Source organism: Scylla paramamosain, chromosome 7 (assembly GCF_035594125.1).
Source record: "Scylla paramamosain isolate STU-SP2022 chromosome 7, ASM3559412v1, whole genome shotgun sequence".
In the NCBI taxonomy this organism is placed as follows: domain Eukaryota; kingdom Metazoa; phylum Arthropoda; class Malacostraca; order Decapoda; family Portunidae; genus Scylla; species Scylla paramamosain.
The window spans coordinates 12,855,001-12,867,500 of record NC_087157.1 but is presented as its reverse complement, the minus strand read 5'-3'; the positions used below and the strand labels follow the sequence as shown (position 1 = coordinate 12,867,500).

General features: G+C 41.6%; 2 protein-coding genes across 3 annotated transcripts in view; one reads left to right on the top strand and one right to left on the bottom strand.

The window, feature by feature from the left end:
- Positions 1 to 12,500, top strand: part of LOC135102087 (cAMP-dependent protein kinase inhibitor gamma-like) — a 200,725-nt gene that overhangs the window by 174,584 nt on the left and 13,641 nt on the right. Inside the window, exon 4 of one of the 2 annotated variants that reach the window (XM_064006820.1) lies at positions 2,005 to 2,084. The exons of the other annotated variant lie outside the window; for it this stretch is intronic. The gene's annotated coding sequence lies outside the window, so the exon portion shown is untranslated. The remainder of the gene's footprint in view (positions 1 to 2,004; positions 2,085 to 12,500) is intronic. 2 annotated transcript variants of the gene reach the window in all.
- Positions 1 to 12,500, bottom strand: part of LOC135101763 (chaperone protein DnaJ-like) — a 35,055-nt gene that overhangs the window by 15,451 nt on the left and 7,104 nt on the right. Inside the window, exon 3 of the mRNA XM_064006053.1 lies at positions 1,985 to 2,175. Coding sequence (XP_063862123.1) covers positions 1,985 to 2,175 — 191 coding nt within the window. The remainder of the gene's footprint in view (positions 1 to 1,984; positions 2,176 to 12,500) is intronic.

Sequence of the window (12,500 nt, the reverse complement as noted above, 5' to 3'; positions counted from 1 at the left end):
TTATTTATTTTTATTTATTTATTTATTTTTTATTTATTTATTTATTTATTTTATTTATTTATTTATTTTATTTTTATTTATTTTTATTTATTTATTTTTTCTTTTTTTTTGTAGGGGGTGAGGTGAAGGTGAAAATCAAGTCTTTTTGGGGAGCAAATAAAGTTTTCCAGTCTTTTGCCACACTTAAACCAAAAGTTTTCCCGAGGACCTTAAGAGGGATGAGCAAGATTCTGTTACAACATTGAAGAAAAATCAGAAAAATCGCAAGTAGATTCACTTTTCCGGAATCTGTACGAGCACTGCAGGCAAAAAGTTGTAACGAGTTCTTGGTTGCAAGATGACACACTTAAGATAATATCAGCAAGTTTTACCTGTTTATTTACAAAAAGAGGAGAGAAGTTTCAAAAAGGTAGGGACAAGATATAAAATATGCTTAGATAAATACAGAAATACAGTGATAGAGTGAAAGCAAAAGTAAAATAAATAAATAAGATTGAAATTTGCGTGCAGTTTTAAGCACAGCAACGAAGCACTGCATGAACTGATAAAGAAAGAAAAGAGATAGTTTTATCAAGGAGAATTTTTTTTAACATTTTCACTGTCACATTTTTTTTTTTTTTCACATAAACACTTACAACTTTTATTGACACTAATTCTTTTTAATACATTTATAAAGAAGCAGTTTTTAACCCTTTAACACAGTTTTTCCTATAAACACTTAAAACTGTGATTGACACTAAATTCGTACTACAGCTTAAGCTTATACTAAAAACTCTTAAAATTATCCCACAACCTCTTATACTATATTTTTTTTTATTTAAACTTTATCTACTATTGCAACTACAACCTCTTAAACTTATACTACAACCTCTTAAACTTATACTACAATCTCTCAAACTTAAAAATGCAACTTCTTAAACTTTTACTACAACCTCTTCAACTAATACTAGAGCTTAAACATTTGCTAAAACCTCTTCAACTTATACTATAACTTCTTAAACTTATACTACACCTCTTACAACCTCTTAGATAAGAATGTAGTTTAGAAAAGACAAAATTTTACACTCAATTCTCCTTTTTTTTTCTTCTATATCCGTGCAAACTATTTTTTTCAGCGCTTTCCGTGTTAACAAAAGGAGAACCATGGCGGTAAAAAGGTTAAGGACCATGGAATACTTCTTTTCATCACTGTAAGCCTTCCCACATCAAAGCCAAAGAGGGGATAGGAAACATCATTAGGAAGGATTTTAATAACGGACGTAATTAAGTCAGATGGCGTGGAAAAGGAATGGGAAGACCTGAAGTGGGAGAAAAAAGGAGACTAAAATTTTTATGAGAAGTTTCAACGAAGCATTAAGACTTGGGAATGGAATCGATGGAAATGTTGCTGTCTGGATTGAAGTGATATGGAATAAAGTTGAAAGGGGAAAAAAAATGTTGGAAATACTTTTCGAACTGATGACAAAAGATGGAGGGATATTATTAGGGAGGACACGAGGAGGGAGAGTCATCGGTAACCTTCCTGCTTCTCTTCATTCTCTGCTTGTGTTTATTTTCCATGGTGTGTTGTGTAACCGTATACCTTGCTGCTTACTCCCTCGTGTATGTGTGTGTTGTGTGTGTGTGTGTGTGTGTGTGTGTGTGTGTGTGTGTGTGTGTGTGTGTGTGTGTGTGTGGGTGGGTGGGTGTTTGGGTTCATTGAAGAGAGCATATTTACCTACAGTAGTTGTACGAGTATTTACATAGTTGTATAATGCAGGGCGTAAGCTGTATTTATGTTATCCCTCTCCATTTCAATATTCATCCTGTCCCTCCTCCAGGTGATATTCACTTCTCGTCTCTGTCGCCTCCTCATCAAGTCTATTCCAGATATCTATAGTTTTTTTGGAGGGGATGTGTGTGTGTGTGTGTGTGTGTGTGTGTGTGTGTGTGTGTGTGTGTGTGTGTGTGTGTGTGTGTGTGTGTGTGTGTGTGTGTCACTAACCTCAGCTTCCTGACCCACAGGCGGCGGGGTACCAGCCGACCCCGAGGAGTGGTTCGTGACGTCATGCCCACACTCCCCCATCTTCCCACGACCTCCCAGGGTAAGTAGCGCCCAGCCTCCCTCCCTGCTTCCCTCCCTCCCTGCCCAGTCCTGGCGCGGCAAGTAAGACAGAGGCGGTGTGAACCAGTTTGCTGCATGTACGAGTGAGTTAGTGGAAGATTGTTGTGTTGTGTTGTGTTACGCTGTTCCGTGCCTGCGTCCTTGTCTTGGTGAGTTTCTGATGACAGCACCGCGTTACTGATCGTAGAATATATATTTTGACTTTTTTCTTCTTTTTCAGCTTTACTATCGCTTTTATTTATTTATTTATTCATTTTTTTATGAGCGCCTCCACCAGGGTGTTGTGTTGCCCTGTTCCGTGTCTGCGTCTCCGTTTTGGTGAGTTCCTGGGGACAGCACCGCGATACTGACCACTGAATGTACATCTTGACACTCTTTATTATCCCGCCTCTTTACAAGATCGTGTTTTTTTTTTTTTTTTTTTTTTTTTTTTTAATGAATCACCTTCACTTCCCTATCCCCGACCGTGGCATCCTAACCATTCTCCCTCATGTCCACTGCTGTGCAACCTTTCCATCTCGGCTCATTACTGCCATCTCTTTTGCTCGGTCTGTTAAACTCTCAGGAAGAGATACAGAAATACAAGGAAGAAGGAGAAGACTCAAGAGAAGAAGGGAGGATAGCACAGTAGCGGACATGAGGAAATCTTAAAACAATAGCTACCTTACAAGTACGTACATTCCTTCCACAAACGAACATTGGTGCTGTATGCGATAAACTCCACAATCTAATGTAAAGTCAGACGGGCAGTAACAAATTCCAAAGTTCCTTCCTAACCCATAAGCCATGCCTGTCCTGTCAGAGCGCACGTCATATGTTTAAGATAACCTCAAATTGAAAAAGTGCTAATCATTACAAGCTAAAGTCCTTATAAGTTTCCCAACGGATTGTCTCTCACCTTTAACACTTCTCATGAACTTCTTAACGGAGACTCGCATAGAAGGCTCAGCGAGGAAGGTTGTGGCGGAAGAAACGGGGTACTCTGCTACTCTCGTCCCTCCTCTGCGTCAGACCTTCCCGCCAGACCGTCCTGAAACACGTGGGAGGCCAGCAGGCTTTCATAATGCGCCCCTTATCCGTTGCTTGCTTGCTGAACCGGTTCCTACACACACACACACACACACACACACACACACACACACACAGAGAGAGAGAGAGAGAGAGAGAGAGAGAGAGAGAGAGAGAGAGAGAGAGAGAGAGAGAGAGAGAGAGAGAGAGAGAGATGATCTCAGCAGGCACGGATAATAATAGAGAGAGAGAGAGAGAGAGAGAGAGAGAGAGAGAGAGAGAGAGAGAGAGAGAGAGAGAGAGAGAGAGAGAGAGAGAGAGAGAGGAAAATACAGCACCTTTTTTTTCTCTACTATGACCACCAGGGGGAAAGAGGGAAACCGGGGGGGGGGGGGTTGGTGGTGTGGTGGGGGAGGAGTCGTCTTGTTGCTGGCTGATTCTGGCTGATGCTATCACCCCACAGCCTCATCTCCCCTCAGTCTCCCTTTTTCCTGCTTTTTCACCGTTTTATCCCTATCCCAGCCCTCCCTCCCACTACTCCCCTCACCCATCTCCCCTCTCCCGCTGTGCCCTTGAGGGAGAAAAGTGGCCGTGGCGTCATTTAAGTCAGTTTTCCTTCTCCTCTTCTACTTTGCATATTTATTTTTCGTTTTCCTTCATCTGTTCCTTGAGCCTCCTCCTCCTCCTCCTCCTCCTCCTCCTCCTCCTCATTGGAAGAACCTTTGAATTTAAATCAGAAAAGGTTATACTTGCCTTATATAACTCACTGGTGCGCCCTCATCTAGAATACTGTGTACAGTTCTGGTCACCATATTACAAAACAGACATTGAAAAACTAGAAAAGATACAGCGCAGAGTCACAAAGATGATTCCAAGATTGCGCAATAAGGCGTATGAGGAACGGCTGGAAGAACTAAACCTATTTAGTTTAACAAAGCGCAGGATAAGAGGAGACCTAATTGAAGTGTTCAAAATTTTCAAAGGATATAGTAACATTGATGCACATAAATATTTTACTATTGATCATTCTAACCTAACAAGAAATAATGGATTCAAGATTATACCCAAACGTTTTAAATCCCACGAGGCCAAACATTTACTCTTTAATCGTATAGTAAATATATGGAATAAACTTCCTGCAGAAATTGTAAACAGCAATACTATTGAATCATTCAAAAATAAAATAGACAAATATTTAAAAGCAAATCCCCAACAAGCTCTCTTCTTGTCCGAATAATTACTAAATTCACTATTAAACTCTTATTCAACAGACACCATTTTTAATATAACTTGTATTAACTTTCAGATAGGCGTATAGAGTTCACCGTAGGGTGAATAGTAGAACTTCCTTTCATCTTTTCCTATGAAAATTTCCATGTCAGTTTTTCCATACTGCATGGTACTTTTCCCAACTATTTCCATGCCAGCGCAAGCTGGAGGGAGTGGTGGGTGGGGAGGAGCCTTCTGCTATGCTGTCCTGTCTCTCTTCACTGTAGCTAGTTAGAAGTAGTTACCAAACAGCCTTGCAAGGACCAAAAGGTCTGTTGCTGTTTGGCTTTCCTTTGTATTCCTTTGTATTCCTTCTCCTCCTCCTCCTCCTCCTCTTCCTTCTTTGTTGCTGTCATGGAAAAGATGGAATGTGAACAGAAGAGGAAGGAAGAGGAAGACATGAGGGAAAGGGAAGGAAAAATGAGAGAGAGATGGGGGAAGAAAGAGGGAGAAGTACGGAGGAGACCGTTATTACATCCTTAATTGTTCTCTCTCTCTCTCTCTCTCTCTCTCTCTCTCTCTCTCTCTCTCTCTCTCTCTCTCTCTCTCTCTCTCTCTCTCTCTCTCTCTCTCTCTCTTTGCCTCGCGTGAGATAATCAAGATTCTCCCACTAATAAACTGAGAATCTCCTCCTCCTTCTCCTCCTCCTCCTCCTCCTTCTCCTCCTCCTCCTCCTCCTCCTCCTCCTCCTCCTCCTCCTCCTTCTCCTTTTCCTTTTCCTTTTCCTTCTCCTCCTTCTCCTCCTCCTCCTCCTCCTCCTCCTCCTCCTCCTCCTCCTCCTCCTCCTCCTCCTCCTCCTCCTCCTCCTCCTCCAGTGTTTTCTTCTCCACCACCATATCCGGAGGAGGTGAATGAATAAATGGAAGGAGGAGAAAGAGGAGGAGGAGGAGAAGGAGGAGGAGGAGGAGGAGGAGGAGGAGGAGGAGGAAGGGTAAAGAGAAAATACACGATGGAAAAAAAGGGAAGGATAGGAAGAGAGAGGAAAATGAAGAGAGGGAAAGATGGGAAAGAAAAATGATGATCTCAGCAGACACGGAGAGTAATAGAGAGAGAGAGAGAGAGAGAGAGAGAGAGAGAGAGAGAGAGAGAGAGAGAGAGAGAGAGAGAGAGAGAATGTGTGTGTGTGTGTGTGTGTGTGTGTGTGTGTGTGTGTGTGTGTGTGTGTGTGTGTGTGTGTGTGTGTGTGTGTTCGCGTTAAGAAGCTAAGGTAGAGAGAGTAATTAAGAAGTGATGAGAAAATGATTAAGAGAGGGAGAGGAGAAGTAAGGTTGATAAAATGGAGATACGAAGAGAGATAGATAAAATGGAAGAGAAAACTATGAAGAGAGGTAAAAGGAATGGATGAGAGAGGAGAGAGAGGCAGAGAGAAAGTGAAGAGAGAGAGAGAGAGAGAGAGAGAGAGAGAGAGAGAGAGAGAGAGAGAGAGAGAGAGAGAGAGAGAGAGAGAGAGAGGTAGGGGGTCGGCTTGGGAAAGAAAAGTGGGTTAGAAAATTTAAAAAAAGAGAAAAGAACAAGAAAGTTTTAAAAGGCCTAATTTTTTTTTTCGACTTTTAATAATGACAACCGAGAGGACGCCAGGCTTTCTATTGGGGAGGAGACTGGGCACGTGAGGGGACTTTAGGACTTATTGTGGGACTATTAGGAAGGAAGGGGACTGAGGAGGAAAGAATATGGGTATGACTGAGGAGTGAGGGGACTGAATTGTAAGGGGCTGAGAAGAGATGGGGCTATGTGGACATCTGAGGGGAGACGATAAGTGTTTGGAGATTAAGAAAAAAGATCCTTCACTTTTTTGAGAATTAGGGGAAGAAATGGAGCTGTTACGGTCGAAGATAAGGGATGGGGCTGTGTGCATAACTGAGAGGAGAGGATGAGGGCTGTTTCGGGACTAAAAGGAAGGGATCTTGACTGTTTAGGGGCGAAGGGGAAAGAGTCTGGAAAGAGATGGGGATGCAGATAAGATAAGGGACTGGGCTGTTTAGACGATTGAGACTAAGAGAGAAAGAATCTTGAGTGCTTAGGGGCTGAGGGAAAGAAATGAGGACCTAAAGGAGCTGTAGGTAAAAGATAAGACTGTAAGGAAAACTGAGTGAAAGGGATGGAATTACTTGGGGGAGTCTGAAGGGAGGATAAAAAGAGGATGCCATAGTGAGGACTTTAGTTGCTAGGGGGTTTATTTCTCCTCTTCTTTTTTCCCTCTTTCAATACTCACCTTTAGTAATTCAACCTTCTTTTCCCTTGCCTTCTTTCAATCCACATTTCATTCCTCCATTTTTTCCCTCTCCCTCCAGCATGCTTCTCTTTCTGCCTCCCTTTCCCTTTTTCTCTTCCTTACTTCCTTGTCTCTCCTTCACCTCTTCATCCCTCTGGCTATTCCTTTTCTTTACCTACTCCCCTCCAACACCATTCCTCCTCCCTCCTTCCTTTCTTCCTTCCTTCCTTCCTTCTTTCCTTCATTCATTCATTCCTTCTTTCCTTCAGGCATTATCTTCTATCCTTAAAACGATATATCTCAAATCTTACGTCTGCTATTCTCTCTCTCTCTCTCTCTCTCTCTCTCTCTCTCTCTCTCTCTCTCTCTCTCTCTCTCTCTCTCTCTCTCTCTCTCTCTCTCTCTCTCTCTCTCTCTCTCTCTCTCTCGCCACCCCCAACACTAACATATTATTTTTCTTCCCTTCTTTATTTTCCCCTCCTCTTTCCTCCTTCCTCGCCAATGGTCATTACTATTTTTGCTGCCACACTAGCACCACCCACGCCATCTGGGAGAGGACAGGGAGAGGAAGGGGAGGAGAAAAGGACATGAAGCTTAGAGGGAAAGACGAAGACAGGAGGAAGTTTGTTGGATAGACTCAGGAAACGGAAGAAAAGAAGACGTGAGGTGAAGGGAAAAACAGGAAAGAATAGGGAGGGAAATAAATTGGTGAAAGGGAAAGAAGGAAATGTAAAAGTGGCAGTGGAGGTTTAAAGGAGAAGGTAGAGAAAGGAATGAAAGATACTCGTAGAAGAGAGGAAAGCGGAAAAAAAAAATAAGACGTGATGTGAAGGGGAAAAAAGGGGGAATAGGGAGGGAAATAAGCAAACAGGAGGGGAAGAAGGAGTTGGGAAAGGAGTAGGGAAGGATTAGAAGATTAGACAGAGAAACGAATTATAGATAAAAGAAAGAGGAAAATAAAGGGATAGGGAGAGAAAGCAAACAGACAGGAGGGAAGAAGGAAATAAGGTAAAAATAGAGAGAGATTAGACAAGGAAGCAGAAGACTTAATGAAAAATAGGAGAGAGAGTAAAGAAGAAAATAAAAGTAAAGGAAGGAAGGAAGAGGCAAGAAAAGTGTGAGTCGAGGAATGAGAGAAGATAATAGAGGAGAGAAAGAGAAGAAAACCAAAGATGAAAATGTAAATGGAAGGAAGGAAGAATCAAGAAAAGTGAATGAATCGAAGAATGCAAGCAAGGATGGCTAAAGCAGAGAGAGAGAGAGAGAGAGAGAGAGAGAGAGAGAGAGAGAGAGAGAGAGAAAGTCCTTGAAGGTTTGATGACTTACAAGTTGGCAGAAGCAGTGATCGAGAGGAGATGAGGAGACTCGGGTGGATAAAGAGACAGATAAGACAGAGAGATAGATAAAGAGACAGAACTGAGGAGGAGAAAGGTTACGGATGACGCTCACACACACACACACACACACACACACACACACACACACACACACACACACACACACACACACACACACACACACACACACACACACACACACACACACACACACACACACATATGTTTTGAGCTCGTAAGAATCACTCATAAAAACCATTAACATCGAGAGAGAGAGAGAGAGAGAGAGAGAGAGAGAGAGAGAGAGAGAGAGAGAGAGAGAGAGAGAGAGAGAGAGAGAGAGAGAGAGAGAGAGAATATATCACTCTTTTTCCATTGTTTTAATCACCTTGTTTTCTCACACCTCCTCACGCCCACAATTCTTTTCTCCCCTTCCCCCACCTGTCTCTCCCTCCTCCTTCCTTCCTCCTTCCTTTTTCCCCAATCCTCCCTACCCTCCTTCCCCCCTCTTTCTCCTTCATCTCCTATTGATTTTTCATACTCATTTTCAAACCACTGTCATTTGTGAAGAAAATAGAGAGAGAGAGAGAGAGAGAGAGAGAGAGAGAGAGAGAGAGAGAGAGAGAGAGAGAGAGAGAGAGAGAGAGAGAGAGAGAGAGAGAGAGAGCTAGCATGAACTGGTTAATCTTAATCTCTCTCTCTCTCTCTCTCTCTCTCTCTCTCTCTCTCTCTCTCTCTCTCTCTCTCTCTCTCTCTCTCTCTCTCTCTCTCTTTCTCTCTCTCCTATCATTATGTAAGTGGTTGGACGTTTTTTCTCTTCTCATTCGCTCCAGAAACAAATTAGTTTCCACGAGATTTCCGTAATTATTCAAGGAAAAAAAGGAAGAATGTCTCTGGAGGCAGTAATCAGTGGAGAATGAAAGTCGAGGAAGAGAAAGAAGAAGAAGAAGAAGGAGGAGGAGAAGGAGAAGGAGGAGGAGGAGGAGGAGAAGAAGAAGAAAGCGGAAGTAAGGGAGGAAGGAAGGAAGGAAGGAAAATATTATCAAGACTTTCTATCGATCATCTTTAATATCACTTCCTCGTCTTATTATCTGTCCTTTGCCATCTCCTCCTCCTCCTCCTCCTCCTTGTGACTTGGAGATGATCAGGATAAGTTGTGTGTTTGTTATGGAGACGGGTGAGCACTTGACACTTGAGGAGAGATGAGTGAAGGTTGTGTGTGTGTGTGTGTGTGTGTGTGTGTGTGTGTGTGTGTGTGTGTGTGTGTGTGTGTGTGTGTGTGTGTGTGTGTGTGTGTGTGTGTGTGTGAGAGAGAGAGAGAGAGAGAGAGAGAGAGAGAGAGAGAGAGAGAGAGAGAGAGAGAGAGAGAGAGAGAGATTCGTCGACGCATGATCCTTTTTCCCTTCCCTGATTGGCTTCACTTCAGAATGGCGGTTTCCAAACTTGTGGTAATCATGTTCTTGAACCTTTATCTTCCTCCCTTTGTGTCCTCGTGCCAGTCTTCCTGTCTGTTTGTATATATGCTGGCTTGTCTTTCTGCTTGATCTCTTTCTCTGTTGCCTCTCAGTGTATCTGTATTGTTATAGATTAATATATATATATATATATATATATATATATATATATATATATATATATATATATATATATATATATATATATATATATATATATATATATATATATATATATATATGCAATGAGTGAGTGAATGAGTGATACGTACATACATACATACATACATAAATGCATATTTTCATACATAGGTCGATAAATAGGTAAATATATACACAGTGATTGAGTGTTTTAATTGAATTAGTTAATCAAATAGTCAGAAGTTGGTAGATAGTTAATGTATACAAATAGAGAGACAAACAAATAGACAAATAGAACCCTGTGATATAATCACCTTATCATCTAAATCAATGGTTCTTAACCTTCTTGGAGGTACTGAACCCCGCAAATTTCATACGTGCATTCTTTGAACCCTTCGTAGCTGGAAAAATTAAATAGTGCACAAAATGAACCATGCACACACACCTCCGCCGAACCCTTGAGACTGACTCAATGAGCCCCTGGGGTTCGATCGAATTCATGTTAAGAACCACTGATCTAAATGGATACGTGGACATACATCTCAACCCCCAGGTGCTAACTCTGTACAAGGGCCTTATCCGTCCATGTATGGAGTATGCTTCACATGTCTGGGAGAGTTCCACTCATACCTCTCTTCTAGACAGGGTGGAATCAAAAGCTTTTCGTCTCATCAACTCCTCTCCTCTAACTGACTGTCTTCAGCCTCTCTCATCGCCGCAATGTTGCATCTCTAGCTGTCTTCTACCGCTATTTTCATGCTAACTGCTCTTCTGATCTTGCTAACTGCATGCCTCTCCTCCTCCCGCGGCCTCGCTGCACAAAACTTTCTTCTTTCTCTCACCACTATTCTGTCCACCTCTCTAATGCAAGAGTTAACCAGTATTCTCAGTCATTCATCCCTTTCTCTGATAAACTCTGGAACTCCCTGCCTGCTTCTGTATTTCCACCTTCCTATGACTTGAATTCCTTCAAGAGGGAGGTTTCAAGACACTTATCTTTCAGTTTTTTACTCCAGCTTTGGTCTATTTTATGGGACTGGCATCTCAGTGTTTTTTTTTTTTCTTTTCTTTTTTTTTTTTTTTGCCCTTGGCCAGTGTCCCTCCTACATAAAAGAAAAAGAAAAAAAACAAGCATGTAAAAGAAATAACAATACATGCCTTCATACTTTTCACTCTTTTCAAAGCTGCAGTGGAAAGAAAAGTATATATAAGTATATATATATCGTATATATATATATATATATATATATATATATATATATATATATATATATATATATATATATATATATATATATATATATATATATATATATATATATATATATATATATATATATATATATATATATATATATACGTGCTCTGTATATTCCAAACCATCAAAACTTTCAGTTTGGAGTGATGGGAGTGACAGGAACACGCGCTGTGAGATGAGGGAGTGAGGGAGTGAGGACAGACCCTCCTCTGTACCCTATGAGCCGTGCTCGTACCCTGGACTGAGAACTGTCTTTTTTTTTTTTTTTTTTTTTTCAAACAACACAGTTCTCCCCGCCACGTGTTGAAACAGGCGCTGCTGCCACCAAAGACTGGGTACTGGCAGGTGTGGACAAAGGAAGCTTGAGTAAGACTGACGTTGTTAGGTCCGGCCACTCGTGGTCTGAACCGCTTTGGACTCTTTTCTGAACTGTTTTCAAAGGAAACACAGGCAATTAGTCTGGTGTTTTCCAACTGATGATGCAGAATCCTTTTTGGTTATCACTGCGTAAAATCTTGAAAACGTCTTTGAAAACTCCATTAACTTCCGCGAGAAACCCCTAGAAATAAGCGAAATGAAACGCCAAAACTTCCCACAATGCGGTTCCGGTGTTTTGAATCCTCGTATTCGTCCTCAACAATTAGAAGTTTAAAGTAAAACAAGAGTGTGTAGCAGAGCGGAACTAGACTTGCAGAAGCTCCCGACAAACTTAACTTTGCTAGAAATGTCCCTGAAGTGAGAGGAAGTTGAAACCCGAAAGTTTGGATGTACCGGCAGTGGTGCCACGCCGCCGCCTGCACGTGGCCAACACAGGGAACTGGCAGAGTCGCTAGGTACTGCCCGGAGAACGGGTGGACTCTACTTTCCTTGGTGCATACTTAATTTATTACACTTCTAAATGTCTGGAATTTATTACATTTCCACTGCCAAACAATTTTACCACACACCCACACCATTTCGGACACTCTCCTCTACAGTGTATTATAAAGTTATGTAGCTTAAATCAGACATAAGTAACTATCCATTCTCTCTCTCTCTCTCTCTCTCTCTCTCTCTCTCTCTCTCTCTCTCTCTCTCTCTCTCTCTCTCTCTCTCTCTCTCTCTCTCTCTCTGATTACTCATTTTTACAGTACTCTGAACGGTGACATAGGATGACTTTAGCAATAAAAGGGCTAAATCTTGGTTGGTACTTCAAGAGCGGGGCGATGCAAGTGATACGGTATGCAATGTATCACTCGCCACAACTTAATTAAACGCGTCTGACAATATAACACAGACAATAAGAGACTGCGTGGACGTCTGGCTGTGCGTCAGTGAATGCCTATTACCGCCTCGCTGCTATCGAAGGTAGCAGCGCGGGGGGAGTGTTGCTTTCATTATCTCACAGGTGCACAATGAGGGACACCTGGCCAGTCTTCTGTTAGGTTAGCTGAGGGAAAAGAACGCCGTATCTTGTGTCCACACTTGCTGCCTTTATCCTGCAGGGTATTGGTCCTGTCGCACCCTGAGCATGAGTGGATATCGTGAAGGAAGTGGAAAGTAATATCATAAATAGGAATTAAATAACAGTTTAAAAAGAATTATCAAACGAAAGTGGTATCGTAAAGAGGAATTAAAAAACAGTGACGTTTAACGAGGAAAATTATCAGTCAAAAGTAGATTGAAATGAAATAATAGTAACTTGTAAAAATGAAAATTATTACTTTGAATTATTTCC